The sequence below is a fragment of the Charadrius vociferus genome, unplaced genomic scaffold (genome assembly GCF_000708025.1).
Source record: "Charadrius vociferus isolate BGI_N301 unplaced genomic scaffold, ASM70802v2 scaffold183, whole genome shotgun sequence".
NCBI lineage: Eukaryota > Metazoa > Chordata > Aves > Charadriiformes > Charadriidae > Charadrius > Charadrius vociferus.
Window position 1 is genome coordinate 4,959,747 of NW_009648250.1, and position 20,833 is coordinate 4,980,579.

At 39.6% G+C, this 20,833-nt stretch overlaps 1 protein-coding gene across 1 annotated transcript in view; it reads left to right on the forward strand.

Annotated features, from left to right (window-relative positions):
- ZNF366 (zinc finger protein 366) overlaps window positions 1-20,522 on the forward strand; it is a 31,616-nt gene extending 11,094 nt beyond the window's left edge. The window contains exons 2-5 of the mRNA XM_009884267.1: window positions 7,955-9,282; window positions 11,443-11,634; window positions 17,222-17,396; window positions 19,941-20,522. Coding sequence (XP_009882569.1) covers window positions 7,955-9,282; window positions 11,443-11,634; window positions 17,222-17,396; window positions 19,941-20,476 — 2,231 coding nt within the window. The 3' untranslated portion in view covers window positions 20,477-20,522. The remainder of the gene's footprint in view (window positions 1-7,954; window positions 9,283-11,442; window positions 11,635-17,221; window positions 17,397-19,940) is intronic.
- Window positions 20,523-20,833: the final 311 nt, after the last annotated feature.

The following is a 20,833-nucleotide window of genomic DNA, read 5'->3' on the forward strand; positions in this document are numbered from 1 at the left end:
GGGCCCGAGCCCGCCCTGCTGTGGGCACAGATGGGGCAGGGCTGTGCTGTGGACCCAGATGTAGAGAACTTCCAGCCAACGGCTGTTCCCTCTCGCCTTCCTCCCCACCCCAAAATAGCCTTGAATTCCCTGTTGGTACCAGAGGATCAGGCAGGTGGAGATACTTGGTTGAGGACATACAATCTTTTCCCCCTTACACACTTCTAGACCAGATAATTCACTGTGCCTTGCAGGCTCCCACCATGTGTAGTTGTGGTCTGGGGGCACTTTGTGTAAACAGATAACACTTCAGAGCCTGTGGACCTAATATCCACTTTGTTATCCACATTATCTATGCGTTGCTGACCATTTTAGCAGATAGAATAGAGAAGCAGAGAGGAGTGAACCACAGATGGAATAGAGAAGTGAAGAGGGAAGGAGACATAAGAGAAGAACTAAGAAAACTCACAAAGAGGAAGAAAAAAGAAAAAAAAAAGGAGAAAGTAGGATAAGAAAAAGAGAAATAAAAAGCCAAACCAGTAGCAAGCCTAAACTTAAAGGGCACTTTGTTTGTACATTGAGATCACCAAAGACGGTCCGTGAGGCTGAAGTACTGCTAGGGGCATTACCAATAAGGCCCTATGGCAGATGTTCAGTGGTTAACCAAGCCATACTGCTCTGTGACCTCCACCCAACTGTCTTGTTAGGCAACAGAAAAGTAGTGAAAACAGTAGCAAAGGTTTTGCTAAACTAAGGACAAGGCACACATAAAAGCAACGAGAAGGATAGCAAACCATTTGGCTAAACTGAGAACACAGCACTTATACTGGAGAGAAGAAAAGTATCTACAGCAGCAGGCATTTTTCTTTTTTATTCCAAATGCTGTTCCCTCTCGCCTTCCCCCCACCATTAAGAAGCAAATTATGCCATAAAACACTCTGTAAGCACACCTAATGCCATGAACAGAAGCCCAGCTTTGTCAGGGTGGGCAGTGGGACTGCTCCAAACTTTCAGTGGAGGAAATCTCAGAATCTAGTTTAACACTTTCAATAATTACCAAAACAAAAATGATCTGTAAATTACAGAAAAGTTAATGTGCACTCATTTTGAAACTATTTTAAGCGTTTTCTCTATTACAAGAAATACCAGAGTAACGATACTCGCATAAAAGTGCACATAGTGTCTTGCGCCCTGAAAATTGAGTACAAAACTAAGTTATACATATATCCAATATAAATCCAAAAGCCACTTTAGAGGCAGTGCAGGCAAACAGGTATGTTTCCTACACTTTCGTATTTCCCAGCTAAAATAAAACAAAAATTATGTAAGTTAAAATGTTAAAATTTGGGAACAACAAAGACAATGCAGGGAGGGTATTTCCACAGCGCAGTTTTCTGAGAGAAGACCCATTTCTTTATATTGGTGTCATCTTACAGACAATACTAGTGCAGATACACTGCAGAGGAAAACCCTTAAAGCAGAATGAATATCTAAAATGATCAAACTTCAAACATGAACCAAGGAAGACATGCCAAAATTGTCAGTGAAGGAAAAAAACCAAATTAATATATAAGATATCTTTGAAAGTTCATTGCTCGTTGCATCCGTTTACTGTGTCATGTTAAGCTGTTTAAATGTGTCAGATTTTTTAATCAATTAAGTTTCTCAGGTGTGTAATTGTATGATTTCCTTCCAGTTTGTCTGCAAAGTTACCATCTGTTAACATATTGTCTCAGGGTATAAGTTATTTTTTCCATATGTATGTGATATATTTGGCAAAAGTATTACATTTTGGTCACGGCATAGATGGGTTCATATGTCCTTGGACAACAGAACCCATAACGAAGAACAAGGAAAATTGTAAAGGATTAGTTCCAGAGTTCATTGGAAGTCTTTCCATAAGCCTTAGTGTGCTCTAATTATGCTCTGGGAAGAGTTACCAGGGTTATCAGTTTTCCTTTACCAAGCATTTGCTGAGAAAAAAACACATTTGTTGATGGAAAGAAGAAGTTTTATCCTGAAGCCTGACACCAGCAGATGAAGGTAATTTCCCAGGGAGAAGTGAAAAGACACCGAGCTCCTCAGTACTATCATAGTAATGTAGGAAGAAAAAACCTGACCTGGTACACTTCTCGTTTTCAGTCATTCCAGGTCATTTTCATGAACAGTTTTTCACTTGTTTCCAATTCCAATTCTATTAATGATGGTAATCCAAAAGGGGAAGAGAAATATTTTTGGCAATATCTTCATCTTGATAGTGTTCTTCATTTAATCAGGCACATCTATCTCATAAAAGGCACTGGACAAGAAGCCTTATATCAGAAGACAATTAAGCTGATGGTTAAATCATGGACTTCATTTGACACCAGGTCTACATGTATGCGAGTGAGCAAAAAGAAGTGTTTGTAGAAGTGGTGTTGGAAAAGATTTGACTAAGCTCCACAACGTTATCATTCCCAGCTCAGGCCTGTTTTCTTAAGGCTTCCCCAACATTTGTGTCACCCTAATCAGTATCTGCACTCATTGATTTTGGATACTTTCCCTAAATCCAGGTTTATTTTTGCAAGGTAGTACAAAATTCTGTCTTCTCCAGGATCCACACTGTGGCAGAAAAAGTGCTCTCTTCATTTAAAATATAAATCATCCTTTAGGTTAATTTCAAATAATGTAGCATAAGGTCTTCAAAGCTGATTTGTGACTATTAACATGTACTCAGTTTAAATACTCAGCTTGAGTATATTAAGATACACTCAGTATATGTTAATGGAGTCCATTTCTCAAATTTGTGTGCTTGAAATGTGGATATTTATGCCTGGAGAACATGGATGGAAAACACACCTTGCCTGGACTTCTCTAAAGAATAGAGTAGGGTTGACACTGATTTTGGACAAGTTCTGATATGGGTTTGAACATGTTCTTTTACCTTCTGCCCTCCTCTAATGACTATAGTCACTCAAGCCTAGAGTAAATGAAATGCCTTAATTTAAAAAAAAACACTATATAAATAATCCATTATTGAATAACAATGGTTTGAACCAATATCTAGTGAACCATGTATTGAAATAACTCTGACTCTTTCGAGCATATTTAGAACTTCTGCACTATTCACCAAAGCAGCACCTACAAACAAAAATCTGACTGTACAAATGAAAAGTAGGTGCACAGATTGTACAGAGGTGGAACATTACTACCATCTAATCCAACTTCGTACTCAAGAGCGGCAAAACAGACAACATACACTTGAAAATTACAGGTTAACAACATCCACATGATTATTTTCCAACTCTCTAAAATTATGAAATTCCCAATAGAAAAGGAAATGGGGAATGACAACATTATTGCATGACTTCATTCACACACTGGAGGCAGCAGAAAAGGAGTGGAAGAGAAAGAAAAAAGGGGCTTATGGAGGGTTCATGCTGCCATTGATTGAAACTAGCAGGGAGAATGGTAAGGAGGGATCAGAACTAACTGAAAATACCTGGTTACCAGCAATGGATATGTTGATGTTTGTACAGGTATTCCTGGCATTTTCAAAGTCTGGCAAATAACTCAACCTGCTGAAATAAGATTACCATAGTAAAGCCCCTGTGGTCAGCTCCTCAGACTGATGCAAGTTTTGCAAAAAAACAAACAAGTGAAAAATAAGTAAAGATTTTCGTGCTTATTTCAACAGTAGTATGACTGAATACATTTAAAACCAAAACCTATTTGGAAGTGTGAACTGAATGAAAGAGATCCCATGAAACATATTAACACAACCATAAACATCTCTATAATAGTTTACAAAACTCAGCGGTTGAAAAAACCCAGCAGGTTGTTCAGTAAGGCTGAAGCTCTCCAACTCTCAACTTCAGCTCAACAAATGTAATACTGTGTCATTTGTCACTGATCCACACCACACCCAACACAGAAACAGTTGTTAGATTTCATTCTTCCCGTATAGATGCCAATATTTCAGGCCCCAAGAGCAAAGCAGAAGTGCACTCCTACAGGGCATGGTTTCTACAGTGATGCATGTTCAATTAAATGTGCAATTTCTCTTCCAGCTGTAAGAAGCTGTTCAGCCTATTCAGCCACATTTAGACTTCCTTTCCTCTGTTTCATCTTCTTCTGAAATAGCAAACGCAAGTGCAAACGTCCTAATAAAGTAGCCTATTTCCCTTTGACAAAGGGTGAATATCACTTTCACTCATCTTGGTCTCATTTCTGATTTTATCATTGTGCTGCCCAAAGACAAATTCAGAACAGAAGAAGTGAGTTTTTAAGCTTGAGAAACTTCATAACCTTATATTTTTATGGGTGGGCTTATTATTAGTCTATAGACAGGAGGCACTTTCATACAGGAAGCCGACTCTTGGTTCTACTGAAGTCTAAAGAAAATTTGCTGTTGAGTTCACTACAGAATATTAACTGGAGACTGTAACAATGCATATGCTTGTAGAGAGAATAGCATGATTTACGTCCTTTTTTTAATCCTTTGTAAAAATACGATGAGTGGAAATGAGAAAGTAAATGGTGATTCATATTCTCTATTAAACTCTCTTCCTCTTTCATGGAAGTTAACATTATTAGCTGCTGCATAGATAATTCTATTTTGGAAATAGCTTAACAACTATCTGAACTCACTGTAGCCTTTCTGCTCCTTTTTTGAAAAGGGAGGGAAAGAGCTTATTTGTTGTTCTGTTTTTCAAAATACCGTGTTTTCAAATACACGTATTTACATAAAGAAAGAAACTGTGAGGATGCTTGTCTGTTCTAAAGTAATTCACTTTCTGAAAAGCTTCAGAGTGCTAGGTTTAGGCATTTTTATGTTTAAGTGCCAATACAGCATGGAAACATCTGTCTCAGTGAGCTTTCCACACAAGTTTTCAAAACTGAGGAGCTGAAATACTACTGATAAAAGCTAGAATTTTTAAAGTCTGTCCAGATTTAAACTAACCTCAGCGTTTAGAGTCACAAACTGCTGTGCTACATAACATTACATTTTAAATTCTAAGTGCTGAAGAAAGAAAGAATTCTAAAGCATTTATACAGGAAACACAGAAGGTCCCTAGGAGATATTTAAAACAAAAATTCTTCAATTCACCCCCTCTTATTTGATGTTGAATATTAAAATCAGCTACTCCAGAGTCAGACAGGACAAAATTATTTGGAAACTGTGCTATTGAAAGCTTTAAAGTTGTCTACTGAAGTTGTTTAAAGAAGAAGGGACCAGTCCTTAACTATTTCTTGCATGGTGGTCAAATCTGCAGTCTCTTCTACATTTCCTCAGGACTCACACTTTATTGAATCAAGTTCTGGTCAAGGTGAAGACCATGCCTCCATTCAAATTAACATAGGTTTGCTGCCAACATCAAAGGACATGAGAAGAGATGCTACATTTAATCTATCCTCAGTTAATTTCTACATCATGGGATTTGGCAGATTGAAAGGAAAAAAAAAAAAGCAGCAAGGTGATCCATATTTAGACTGCAAATCTGTATTTTCCCTCCCCTTTTAGCTGCTCTCCTGTTGGATTACATATCACCTCTCCGATTGTGCTCGTCACTGACTGTTTAAACACTTTCTCTCATAGGTTTGGTGCCGTGATGTGTGTAGCTGTGGACAGTGGAAAAAAGCCATACACTCAGTGAAAGCAGCCAAAGGTTAGTAGTGCAAAGAAATGATTTCTTTCTAGTAATTTCAAGCAGTTTTACAACCTCTGCCATAACTCCATGTTCCAGAAAGATTGAAATTTTGCATAAAACAGGCAGGGGAAGAAGGGAGTAACCGGCAGCCAGGAGACAAGAGAGCAAACACACACAACTCACTGTCACTTCTGTGTATTTTTGGCAGCATTTCAATAGTCTAACAAAAGCAGTAAATAACATTGCTGGGTTTTCAATCGCTATCGGCTTTCTGAAGCATTTTATACTCATATTGCTGGGAAGGAATCAGATACACAAGATGAAAGATATTAGAGGGACAGGATGGTATTTTGAAGGGAAAATTTTGGTCTACTGGCATATTTTATGTTCAAATTGTGTGAGTTTAACTTTACCTAAAATGAATTTTGAAAAAAAACAAACCCAAAACCAACCAAACCTTTTCCCTTTTGGAATGAAGTGGGGTCTTTTTTGGTAGTCAGAGGATTCCCTTCCCTTTCTCCCTTTTTAATAAGTCAAGCCTTTCTACCCAGAGTGTCTTCAAGTTCTAACTGTTTGTTATTTTGCCCAGGGAGTTAGAGTGCCAAGAAAACATAGCCAAATGCATACTTCCTAACAATCCTCTCTGATGGAACATGCACACTTACATATATTACATATATATGCACACACACACACATATAGTGTATATACATAGTGTGTATATATTTATGTATACTATTGCCAATGAATGAGCTAGGGACTGAAAGCAGAATTATTAGGTACTTGTCCCAGTTGTAAGCAATTTTCTTTAGCCTTTTCCACCACCACAGGCGTTTTTTGAACCATTATTTTAGAGTTCCTACAATTGTTGCTTCAATTACTACTCCTTCTTTGGGCATTGATTGATTCCCTTGTCTAAATTTTCCATCGTAAAGTTTTGTCACTGAGCCTTTGTCTTCACAGTGTATCTAAAAGATAATTCCACAGTCTACTCTGTTAGAAGGAAGTAATCTGCTTGTGAGCAGGTTTTTTAAGATGCCTTCTCTTGTCCACAGCCTAACTAGGTCACAGAGATGTGCTTTTATCTATCTTTAGAAGCAGGTTTATCCAGCACAGAGCTTCCTGAAAAAGAAACAGGAGTGTCTTTAGTACTCCAACCACCTTCATGCTATCCACCCATCATTTCCAAGAACAGTGTTATAAATAGCATCAGCATGTCACAGGTGACAGAGGGAAAATATGTTTAGTTTTCCAACATAACCTCTGCCTGGTTGGATAGATGCGTGTACACAAACACAGCCACAGACAGACACACATGCAGATAAGTGCAGCCCTCGAGAACCGAGGCAAAAGGCAGCAGCGTTAGTTAAGATAAACCAAATTCATAACCAATATTTTAGATGAACCCCAAATTGAGGAGAATCTCCCTCTGTGATCAGTGGGAATTAAAACTTTGCCAGAAGGCAATTATTAATCTGCCTTCTCACACTGTACCACTAGAAAGACCGGGAGCATTCTTAGGTGTCAATTACTCTGGAGACCTAGGGCATTGTTGATGGTAATTCTTTAATTAGTTTTATAGTGGAGATTTTGCCCACCTGTTTAGAAACAAAAAAACCCTAGATTAAGTCTATAAAACTAAATGTAATTTGGAGAGTCGTCAAAGGTCTTTCCTCCCCCAAATCTGCCAGGTAAATATCGCTGGGATTAAAACAAAGAAAATAAATTAATCTCCGCCTTCTTATTACAATACAAAGTGAGAGAAGCCAGGAAACACAGCGCAAAACCTGATGGTACACAGTGTCCTTAGATCACTTGGCCATTGTTTTCTTTCACAGCAGCACATGTTAATGATACAAAGAAGTTTAATACTTTTTGGCTTTGGCTTTTCATGTCACAACCATAATAAATGTGCACATTATTGTTTGTATTGCCATATCCTTTAGATGCACCGCCAATTTCTAGAGCCTGTGCATGCACCGCCAAGGACAGGATTTTGCCCAGAAAACAGCCTGGCTGAATTAAATTAAGCAGAAACATTGCCACACAGATTCAGCTGTAAAGTAGTGTGTGATGGTACCGCATGTTTATGTTGCAAAGATGTTGTATGGGTCAAACTTGATTTAAACCACTAATTCTATGACAGGAAGACCAAAGCTTCTTTCTTCTCCACTAACCAATTTAATTCTGCTTTAAAAGGCTTTTGTCTTATATGGGCCTTAGACCCATTAGTTGCATTTAGTGAAAAAACCCAACAACCTCCAAAACAATAAAATAGACAATAAAATGCTAAACCCAGGAAAACAGGAAGAAATAAAGAGATTTTCTTTTCTGTTTGTTTTAAGGAATTTGGACAACACAGAAAAAATCAAATATGATGAAGAACGAAGAAATAAGTTTTAATGTGGACAGTACCCGAGCCTCTCCCTTCTCCCGCTGCCTGCAGCCGCTAAGCCCTGTTACAAAGCCACACAGAACAGCTCCATTTGGTGAAGAATTCAGACCACACCTCTCACATTTCCGCTATGGCCCTCCCCCTCTTGGAGACATGGAAACATTCCAGGGGTCCTTGGAAGGAGGGTCTCGGAAACGCAAGAGCATGCCAACAAAAATGCCTCCTTCTATTGCCCTCGAGGGTTCCTCATCACCACCAGACAGACCTGAAGATCACAGTGATATAGGCTCTTCCAGTCTCCCCTTGGTGTTTCAACAGATAGCACAACCCAAATACAGTTCCCAGATGACTGACCTCTGCAACTTTGGTTTTCAGTTCTACAGAACTCTGGAGCACTTCGGAGCCAAGCCTATTAAGCAAGAACCAGTGAAGCCTAACGTGGCATGGCCCAGTAGCCCAGCATACATGCAGGCTCCTTACCCTTATTATCATAAAGTCCACCCTAGCTTAATGTTTCCTTTTATTGTGCCACCAAACTTTCATTTCAGGAACCCCTTTCAAATGAAAAGGCCTCCAGAGCCACCCTTCAGGAGGGCTGAAGTAAGAGGAAGTGGTGAAAATAAACAGAAAGTGGAAAGAGTAGATGTCAACCTTCAGATAGATGACAGCTACTATGTTGATGTGGGGGGTGAACAGAAACGCTGGCAATGTCCCATGTGTGAGAAGTCCTACACATCCAAGTACAATTTGGTGACCCATATCTTGGGACACAGTGGCATTAAGCCACATGCTTGCACCCGATGTGGCAAGCTTTTCAAGCAGCTGAGCCACTTGCACACTCATATGTTGACACACCAGGGCACTCGGCCACATAAGTGCCAGGTGTGCCACAAGGCTTTCACCCAAACCAGTCACCTTAAGAGACATATGATGCAGCACAGTGACATCAAGCCTTACAACTGCAGGATCTGTGGCAGAGGTTTTGCCTACCCCAGCGAGCTGAAAGCACATGAGTCTAAGCACGAGAGCGGCCGAGAGAACATATGTGTGGAGTGTGGTCTGGACTTCCCAACCTTGGCCCAGCTGAAGAGACACTTAACAACCCACCGTGGCCCTATACAGTACAATTGCACTGAATGTGATAAGACCTTCCAGTACCCGAGCCAGCTGCAAAACCACATGATGAAGCACAAAGACATCCGCCCGTACATCTGCACTGAATGCGGCATGGAGTTCGTGCAGCCCCACCACCTCAAACAGCACTCCCTAACTCACAAGGTAAGCCAGCAACGGGCTGCGCTCTCACCTTGCGTCAGAAGGTAGCACAAGGATTACAGGCTACCAAACATACACCTGTGTACCTCCTCGGAAAGAAGGTAATCAGTCTATAGAGCCTCACGCTGGCCCTTTGCCAGCTGGAGAGTTTTACGCAGAGCAAACGCCCCGGCAGCGCTGGCAGCAGTAGAAGCTAGATGTCTCTGCAAGTCTTAAGAAAGTACACACGAAACCCGCTTTGTTGTCAACAGGAGTCCAACTAAACCACCTGTCTTAGTTCCCAAAACGGCACCCGCATCTCTCCATTTCTAGGTTTTATCTTCAGAATGACCTTCCGTAGCATCACATAATTTTGTAGAGCTGCATAATCCTCCCAAAATTCTAACAGAAATTTTCTACTGGAAACCAGTAGAAGCTTTGCTTCTTTAGTTGGGAAGTAGCTGGATTTGCAGTAGACTGTATGTATGCAGCAAAATAAAGTATATTATTACGCATCAGATTTTGAAGAATTATTATAATGAGATGTTTGGGGAAAAAACCCCAAACAACCTAAAAAAAAAAAAAAATCCCCTTTGTGCATAAGTTATCCAGAATGGCAGTTAACAAAAGTGGACAAGCAGGACCACAATCCCAGCCAATTCGTACCAAGCGGCAGTCATGCCACTGCTGACAGCAAAGACAGCAGAGTCAGTTTAGGGTAGGAGCGGGCTTTGGAACACATCGGAAAGATCACTTTCAAAAGTAGGAAAAATGTAACTGTTCTATTCAAGAATGTCTGAAACGGGCTTGTCCACCTTTAAAAAAATGTTGTTAAGACAAGTCAAAACCCCACATATTTTAAAAAAATTTGCTTCCAGCTTTGAATATTTTTCCTTTAACACTTGAATTTTGGCTTTTATATGAAAAACATTAAAAATGCTGAAAGCTACAGCATTTCAGTCTTATAGAAAAATTTTCTTTTAAAAACAAGCAACCTCTACTTCTACATTTGCTTTTTCTTCTCTACTACATGATTATAATTTCAGCTCTTTCTGGAGATTCCCTGGTCTTTGGATTTACCATGCAAAATTCTACTAATGTAAGACTTGGTAATTTTTTGTCACAGGAAATGCAATGCCCCTGAGCTTTTAGAGAGCTTCTGCTTCTTTGTCCACAGCTGTAGGTGGATTCAGCTGTGAACATAATTAACAGTACTTAGCTGCCCAAATGCAGACTCACATCAGATAGGCAGACACTTAAAACCACTGTTGGTGTTCACAGTTTTAGCTTTGCAATTAACTGTGAAAAGCACTGACTGTAGAGGTGGTTTCAAGTCATCTTTGTAACAGGGGCCTGCAGGAAGGATAATTGCTCTCTGCACTTCACTAGTAAATCGTCATTACCTTCAGCAAGTTATACTCAAACTCTTAAAGTGTGTGGTGGTAAATGCATTGATTTTTATAGCCTCTAAATGACTTTTTGCGAGCTGGCAGTTAGACCACATGGGTGGAGCAAGAATATTGAATTATGCATTAGTAAATTGACTGGATGGCATAAAAGGTGCTAGAAATGCTCTGTAGACACCAGATAAAATGAGATCACTCCACCAGGGTTAGTGCAGGTCCCACTAAGAGTGAACAGTTTCTTTCTTGTCATTGAATGTAACATGTATATCCTTTTTTAGTGACATTGCCTGACTATCTGTCGGTTACTTCAGATTATTTTCTGTAGATTTCTTCAAAACAGGGCTGTGCCTTTCTTATGTCAATGATGTTAAATTAAAAAAGGCAAGCATTACTTTAGTCTCTTAACTGGATAGCTTTATTTCTTGGTCAGTAAGTGTACACGTTTGACCAATACTTTACGTAAGTAGCAGAATAGTACAGAGAAGGTCTGTTACTGACTACCTCTTATTGATTTGTAACCTTACCGATGGGAACAAAACACATTATTTCATTAAGCTTACATTTTGTTTGCCTTCTCTGCTTCTCAGAATCTTGTAAGAATTTGCCAGGAAAAAAATTCTTAAGTATCTATTACTTGAGCAAATGATGTTAGAAGTAAAATAATGTATTACCTGCTTTGGTAATGCAGAATGAATATTTCATAATTGCTCCACTGAAGATTAAATGATCTAGAAAATTTTGCATCTACAGAATTTGGTGTTTTTTTCTTTTCTCACAGGGGGTGAAAGAGCACAAATGTGGAATTTGTGGCCGGGAATTTACTCTGCTGGCCAACATGAAGCGACACATCCTGATCCACACCAATATAAGAGCCTATCAATGCCATTTGTGCTTCAAGAGCTTTGTGCAAAAGCAGACTCTCAAGGCCCACATGATTGTTCACTCTGATGTCAAACCCTTTAAATGCAAGGTAAGTGCATTTGGTGGCAGAGGCCCACTGGATTATTTCTGTGATACTATCATCTTGTGATATGGTAGAATTAGAAAAACAAGACTTGTGAACACACACAGCAGTTGCATTTAAATTAGCATAAAGCAGCCTGGTTTTCTTTCTTTATCCAGATTTTACTTATGTAGCACAAAATAACAGAGGTAAATATCTGTGGTTTATTCCCTTCACATTCAATATCAGTAACTTTCATCCTCAAATATTTTTTTCTGCTTCATGACCATTTAAATGCCACGGCAGTTTGAAGACACTAAACATACCTGACATTTGCTTAGTACAGCCATCCAAACAGAAGTCTAAGTGCTTAATAGCTTGAATCGCTGACTGAAAACATAGATCAAGCCATACACGCGGCAGACGACCATGGAAAAGCAGCAGCCACTACTTCACACAGTGATGCTATGTGACAGTTCAGGGAAGGACTCAAAGAAAGCCACAGCAAAATACAACTGCAGAAGGGGTTGAATGGGCCAGGTGTAATTACCAGAATGAAATTCAGGGCAGGACAACGGTAGCCCAACAAAAAAACCTCTGAGAGCATCTGGCCTTTTTAGGATCCTGTGCGAATTCGTTTGCTGCCTCCCTCCAGCACATTGGAGGTCAACATTCCTTTTCCACCCTCCCTTATCCTCCCTCCCCATAAACCTTTGAGGCTTTGGCTTTCTTGACCATTCTCATCTCTAATAACTCCCTTATGAATTATTCATGTTTATATTCTTACTCAGTATTGGACATTACATCTGTTCCTTTTGCTGCCTATCTGGTTCATTACTGTAGTCATACCTTGTGAAGTCAAAGGTTGTAGGTTTTATTCCCACTTTGATCTGCTCTAAGAGGGCTTTAAATACAGAGTGGAGCATATTACCCAGTTTATGCCTAAGTAACTGAAGATTGATCTGGAAGCAATTTCTAGAACTCTTGCATCCAACATCCTTATGGAATTAAATATGTTCTTAAAAGGAACGTTTCATTGAGAAGCAGAGCTGAAAGAAAAATTTTAAATGGAATTACTTTCTCTTTAAAAATGTAGAACTTCAAAATGTCATAGGAAAATATGGAACTCAGTGATAATTTTAATAGGAGAATGTAAAAATTAATCTTTTTGACTTCCTCATTTTGCTTTGATAACTTTGAAGCATTTCACTTCGAAAAAATAACAGCAAAGCCTTTCAATTTCAGCATTTTGTTCCATTCTAATTTATGTCCTGTTAAAATGTTATCTTGTATACTAGGACTTACGGTAGCCTATATTGGTAAAATAATTTCTGTTACTGAAATGCTTGCGTAATTCCGTGTCAAGTCTACTGGACACTTTCATTCTTTGTGAACACCTGCAAACCTGTCTTTTTGTTCCCATTTGGGCAAAGTTCTCCTCTGACCCCTCAACTTTCAGAACAGAAGCTCAATTGTTTGATCACCTGTTCTGGATGCAGTAGCTGGACCCACACTATTTTTCAGGCATGTGCAGATTAGCTGGAAGTTTGTGGTCAGGCTAGGGTTTGATGATGACAGACTATTACAACTTGGAGATGGCAATAATTTGAACCAAGAACTGGAGGACCACCAGTGTGTTTTCCAGCCAGTAGCAAAAGCTCTACAGGAACACCTGTTTTTCCTATTTTTTTTTTTTAACTTGTCTGTCCCCACCCAATGTTCCTAGGAGGAGAGAAACAAGTAAGCACAGCGAACCAGTTTCTCCTATGGCTGAAGGGGCATGAATCAACACCAGTGCCCCTGAATGGAGTGGAGATTGCAACAACAAGCAAAGGCAGAATCAGGGATTGCTCTTTGGCGTTAGGAACATCCCTTGCCTCTCTGGCAGAACCCTTGATAGACTCAAGCAAGTCTTTCTGGCTGGTATTCAGAGGGTTAAGGCAATGACCAGATAGCAGCCTTTTGGCACCAAGCTCCTCCTCAGCAGAAGGAAGGATATAGCTGTATGAACAGCCTGCTTAACAATGGCTCACATGTCCCCGGGGAACCGCCTGCAAATAGATTTCATCTTGCTTTCTCTTGTACTTTTCAACACAGCAGTAGCCTTTCTACTTCACCACATGCAATGGTTTTCTTTACCTTTTTCTCACAGAAAAAGAAAACATGAGGCTTTCCTATGTGTCTAATCACAGCTAAGCACAGACTATCTGAAGTGAGGGAGTAGCAAATAGTTGTCCCTTCTGTTTCCTCATCCAGCTGCACCCTGGATCTGTGTTTGATTTTTCTCTGAAGAGTGAACTTCTCTGTAGTTTTTAAAGGCCTAAGCCCATGTTGCCTTGTTTATTTCTGTTTAAAAAAAAAACCACTGAAGAGTTCTTAAGGAGTTGCACCAACGGGTACAATGGTGCTAATTCTGATTTGTAGAGAAAGCTTCTATGAAATTTACTGTTGCTTTTAGTGCTGAAGTCAGCAATGTTTCAGACCTCCAATAAAGAATGTGATGACATTTTCTCCAGCCCAGCCAAATACACTTTGCAGCAAATATTTTGAACTCCACATTTTCCCCTCTCTAAAATCATGGGTTTAGATCAGGAGTCAAACCCAAGGAAAATATAAGTACTTTGGGAAGAAACCAAACAGACTGACAAATCTAGAAGGGTGATACTTCATGTCGTGTCTTCGGAAGTCAAAATCTAGTGTTGAACTTATTCAGCTTTTCTAGCAAACTGTACTGAAGTTCATTTCACCAGTGCAACAAAGTATGTTCAGTAGACTTGCAGCTGTGGTCTTTCCCTTCAGGGTTTAAATTTTATTTTGACTAAAATAGACAGCCTAACAAAAGGTCCACAAGTAAACCACGTTGTTCCTGCTGTCCCAAGATCTCTTGCATGAGCTATGCATCTCCCCGAGTGCTTAATTGCTCTGTGGTGACTTCTGCTGGAGCTCCCTCTCATGCAACTGGCTCAGGATCATCTTTCACGCTCTGTTTATCAGTGCTCACACCCCTGCCCTGTCACAGAGAAAGAAAATCTTGTACACCTTCCTAGTTTGGTATGCAGACTCAGGCTGTTCTTTAAGCAGTAGCTGCGAACCCCTGATAGCTCCGAGTTTCTGTATTCCAGCACGTGAGCCTAAAATCTGCTCCTTTCACCCTCTGGATCATGGGCTGAAAGTTGTCTTGTGTGTTTAGAAATGCATAGGTTACCCAGACACCATGCCACACAGAGGCATCATTCTTAAAAACAATTTTCATATCTGCATTTCTTTCATTTTCCTGCCACACCTCTCCTCTTTAGTACCATTTCCTCATGTCCCCAGAGGAGATTTCGGGACAGGAACACATTACACGTCCCTAAGACTGTGCATGACTTTGGGAAATGGAAAATCTACCCCCTTTATACAGAGACAAAAATTATATGCTGTAAGGAACTATCTTTTACAAAGACCCCTGTCTTTTCATTATGAAGAAAGAGAAATAAATATTGTCTTCACAGAAAAAAAAATATAAATGCTCCTACTATATCCATTTTAATACTCAGTACATTACAAAGATAGAGGTTTGCATGAAATACTCTAGCCATTCACTTATTCAACATGATTTTCCTTGATTACCAGTTTAGATAGAGAAGTAAAGACCTAGCTATCTGAAAGCAAAAGCTGGTGAGAACACAGGTCAGCCACAATACAAGCAGATAACCAGAAGCCTTCTGCTAAGAGGTAACAGAGAGGTATTATCATTGGCATTCTTGTAGCTGGAGAGATATTGACATGTCAGAGGTCATTCCAGCAGCTGTCAAGATACAATCAGCTGCTGTTCCCCCTTGCAGATTTTCTGTGCTCATCAGTGTTTCTCCTCTTTGTTTCCTCCCAACACTTTAGAATGGTTTTTTAGTGCATTCATTTTCCTGAACGTAAGTCATCGAGCATATTAGCTTTCTTTGAATGCAAAGAAGAGACAGTCCTCTTTCCTAACTGGATGGATGACATTTGGAATCAGATATCTTACTTTTATAAATTAATAACTCATTTTCAGAGGCTATTTTTTTTTTTTTTTTTTTTTCTTTTCCTCCACTGTCTTGGTGAACACTTCACTTATAAATTTATTTGCTAGAATATTCCTTTTAGCAAAATCACAGAGAGCAAATAATCAAAGAGAACATATACAGCTGAAGCGAATATTTTTTAAAAGCAAGTGAGTATTTCCAGACCCCTCCTTTTTGCAGCATTGACTCAGCTTTAGTTTTTATTTAAAAACAATATGCCTGCACATTTTTAAATTAATGCACTGTTTCTATTTTCCCTCAAGAGATGGTTTAAAATGCAAAGGATACAGTGTTATTTCACCAGGGATCACTCCACTATCTACATTTCATCCAGATATTCCAGGTGATGGCTTTGTGAATTTGAATCAAAAAGTTCTGTAGCAGACCTTCTATACTACCAAAATAAATTAAATCAGAAGTCACATTAGACCAAGAATTTGGTGGAATCTCGGTAATTGTTTTTTACTAATGTTCTTCCAGATGAGTACACTGCTTAATGTAAGTTTCAGTTGCTCAGTAGTGGGGATTCTGGCTCATATAGTAATGAAGATTGTGGAAAAAAAAAACCAACCTGATGGTAAAAGCATTTGCCATTACAAAAAAAGACCTGAAGTGGAAAGCAAACACAGAAGTTTGCAGAGGATGGAAATAGCCACTTGAATGTGAATAAAATTATAAATCCTGATAAGGAAAGACCAGAAGACAAGTAAGACTAGAAGCTTGTAATAGTGATGTCAAACTCTCATGTCTTGAGAATACATTTGATTTATAAGGGACTAGACTACAAAAGGACCCATCTAGATAAACAACAACAATGAAAAAAACCCACCCTTATTGTTTCATCAAAGGGAAACTTGCATGATCAATGGCTTGAGCTGGCAGGAACATGTTTCAGGGAAAGCTGAGTCATTCTTGCATCCCCATGACTGTTTAAATTCCAGCTTACTCACCAGAGACACTGAAACACAGAAGTTGGTAAACAGAAGATAAGAGGATCAGAGAAAAATGGGGGAGCAAGAAACAAAGAAAAAAGGGAATTGCTTTTTCTAGCTTTAAGCAAAATGTGCCGCCATTTCATTTCCACTTAAGGAGAAGTAATATTCTGCTTGACTGTTTCACAGAAACGCTTCATTGGTTTTATTTTGTATCTCCATCTCTGCCTGGCATTGTTCTTGATTAAAGGCTAGATTTATAAACTACAAATGAAATGGTTCACCAGGGCAGTAAGTTATACTTTGAATTTCATTCAAGTTAAGAGCCTTCCAGTTTACGCACCTAAGTCTCTCCCCTCCTTACAACACCACTCCCTGCTTTTGGGAAATCCTTGGCTGTGTGTCCCACTCACCAAATTTAAAAAATGGCAGGAGCGCAGAAGGCCCTAGATAGATCAGACTCAACCGCACATTCTTGTCTGTAGGATTTTTGCCTGTATCTTTGAAAAAAACAAATTGCATCTAGAAGCTGCCAGGGCTCAAGCTGAGAAGAGTAGATAGTTCCTATTTCCTTTTAAAATGTTCTCCTTGGAAGTACCCCTTTGAACTAATGATTTTCATTTTTACTGTTTTTGACAGCTGTGTGGAAAGGAATTTAACAGAATGCACAATTTAATGGGACATATGCACTTGCACTCGGACAGTAAGCCTTTCAAGTGCCTCTATTGTCCCAGCAAATTCACCTTGAAGGGGAACCTAACCAGGCACATGAAAGTCAAACATGGAGTCATGGAAAGAGGATTTCATTCTCAAGGTAATATTTTTCAGCAAGGTTATTCTCTGAGAGGCTTGAAGTTGTGTACCAGTAAACCCAAAGGGGTTTTGTACCACCGATTCATGTTCTTATACCATAGATCCAATGCTATTGGAAGAGATTAAATCCCGTAAGCCTGGGAAGTTGTTATTAACTATCTATATTACTCTAGTGCTACAGATCAGAGATCCCCAAGGTAGCGACCCTTGTCTCGGAGACCTTTCAGACTACATATCTGATGACACAGAGGTACAGATAGAGATGGATTAACAGATGGAGACGAAATGAGACAGTTTTTATGAGCACAAAGGAAATAATTTTAGTGCACTAAGTTGCTGTCATCAGGTACTAGGGAGAGTATGGTCAGTAGTGTGAGAGCAGAGGATTTATCAAGCTATACCAAATGTTCTTGTACTTAACCTCAGGGCTCCCCATCTATCACCGTGAGAACGCGCAATATTCACAGCACTGCAGAGCTTCTCGCAGCATTGTGTACGCTGAGACACAAATGGGGGTGAACTGGTGGAGACTCAGCCTTAGTGAGACCGTGGCACATGTAGTTGGCCAGGGGAATGATTGGATGACATAATCTTCCCAACTGAAGGAGTAGTTCCATTATTTTTTAGTAAATGTTGCAGTTTCAAGGGGCTTGCTTCCCAGAGGCTGATAGACCACAGCCGTGCAGCCATGGACAAGCAGATATTTTACTCCAAACACATCTCTCGTCAGGAGTCTATAGGGGTTTTTTTTGTCATGTTTGAGGTACATCATAAGTAATAAATTCATTCAAAGCTGACAGAAGCAAGAAATCTAGAAAATTTCATGGGTCTCGCTCACTGCTTATTGGATTCCAGTTTGCAATGGGAATGGAAGCCTGAATGGCTCTACGTTCAGGAGGCTTTGTGCTCAAGATATGGTTATTTTGTACCATCCTGACATAGCTGACGTTAAGTGAAGGCGATGAGCTCAATACCCAGTTTACAAAGAAGCATGTGGACAGGAGGAGATACTCCTCCCCTGTGTCAAAGTATATGGATTTTTGACTACCCAGGGTATTCTGCAAAGTATTTCCTATCTCCCACCCTCCACATACACTTCCTAAAGTTAGTCTCATACGGCACACATGCCAATGCTATCTAAAGAATTAGGGAGGACTGTTTTGAGAGATTGAGTATCCAAGATATTTTGTCTGTTAAGACTTTCTGGATAAATAGTTCTTTCATGGGTAAGGTTTCTTTGTGTTCCTCAAATTCAGGCTTTAGGCCAGCCTAGCATGTGTGTAAAGCACACACTCTGATGACATTTGGCATAAAATTTACAAAGATCCTAACAGGTAAAGAAATAAATGGTGCTCTCTTTTTTTTTTTTCTGTAAACCTCCTACAGCACCGTGCTCGTTACACAATTGCTTGTAATTGAAGACAGCCTAAGAGCTTTTCGGTACACAGAGATTCTTCAGCCCTTGAGGCTCATCAGACACAAGAAAATTTGTAAGGGCTGCCACCTGCTCATGAACCATTTTAAAAAATGCAACCTGTTGCACAGTAGCAGCTGTATCTAATGAGGCTGCATAGATCCTGCAGAAAGTGGATTCAGTTACAGAGGGGAAAAAAAACAAACCAGAGCAAAACAAACCAAACCAAAGCAAGTAAAACAGCGGCTTTCGTGGATATTTGCTATTGGCTGAAATCTTCATCCCAGTAGTGTCACCATTCTTTTAATGAAGATGGGCTATGCCTGCAGTGCCTGAAACTCCTTCGGTGCATCCTGATGCTCAGAGCATATTTGAGTCCACAGATGCCTCCTGGGTAATATCCAGATTTCTAGCCAGAAAGGAGACACTCTGACACGTGTTAAGACAAACCAGGCCCAGACTCAGACTCAGACTGCACATCGCAAGATCATGATTTTTTTGTAATGATTTCCTCAAGCTGAAGCACTAGCTAGTGCGCACAGCTTTTCAGTGGCATGAGTGGCTTCTCAGTGGATAAATGTGGAAAAATGAAGGAGAGTGGTGGTCGTAGGCTGCTGAGACTTGAATGTCTTCTCATTTTTAAGGTAGTAACTTTGATCCAGATTGTCCATAGAACAAACACATTAACATGTTTTAAATCTGCTCCAGTCCTCTAGGAAAAAAAAATGTACAAAACCTGGGACTTTGATTATGGCCTGTGATGCTTTAGATCAAAGTTTTCATTAAAAAAAAAAAAATAGGAAAGAGGAAGTGGGTAGGTTCACTAGCAAAAATAGTTTACAAGAGGCTAGGCCACTTCACTTTTATTCCTTGCTCCCTCATCAAGTGTCTGGCATGCACAGCACAATGTTTTCTGTGTTCTGACTTAGCTGTGAAGTGTATACAATAGTATTCCTTTTAACAGCATCTCCAATGAGATGCCGTAAAATACTCAAGATAGCTGAGTGGAAGAAAAAAGGTAAAATATGAAATAGAAGGCTGCCTCACATTTTGTATTTTAACCATGTATCATGTAGTAAAATTTGCTATATATAAATTGTTCCTTTTCTCCTCCCCTCAAACCACAACAAGGTTTTGGAAGAGGAAGAATTGCTCTGTCCCAGACAAATGTCTTGAGAAGTTTGGAACAGGAAGAGCCCTTTGATCTTTCCCAGAAAAGCCAAGGAAAGGGAATTTCATTTCATTCAGATGGAGAGAGTGCCAAGGGAAGCTCATGCCAGGAAGAAGAGGAAGACAACTGCTATGAGGCAGAGCGGTACAGCCCTGCCATGTACCACCATGATGACAACAAGCTGTACGTGGTTCAAGATCTGTCTGGCAAATCTGAGTGCACGATGAAGGACTTCAAAGAGTCCTACTGCAATGAGAAGGAAGAAGTGCCAAGTGAGGGAGGACTGGAGAAGAGAATAGGAAATTCAGACAAACAGGAGAGCCAAGGGGAGAGAGACCTTGCAAACAACAAAGAACACCTCAGCTTCAGATCCTTTGACAAGGCCAGACTTGGCCACTCTCTCTCTGATTACTTGTATTTCAAGCACAGGAACAAAAGTTTGAAAGAATTGCTGGAAAGAAAAATGGAAAAACAAACAATGCTTATAGGCATTTAAAAAGGACATTTTAAAACAGCTGGAAAATGGGAACCAGATAGCTTTTAACATGAACTGTAATTTACCGAAGCCTGGAGGTTTGTAGTAGTCTTTAGAAATAAACAAGCCAAATTAATAAAAATAATTCAAGGTAAAACATATACATTAAAAGAATAAAGCAGTCCAAGGTCACCAAGAAATGCAATAGATATTGAACGATAACATTTTCATACTTGTCTGTTTGATGTATAAGCAGACAATGGAGTGGGTGCAGAAGTTTATTTTCATTTATCTGGGGTGGTAGAGACTTATATGCAATTTTCTAGTTATCAAAACCCAACATACTTCAGCATTTGATTTATTATCTGGCTAAACATA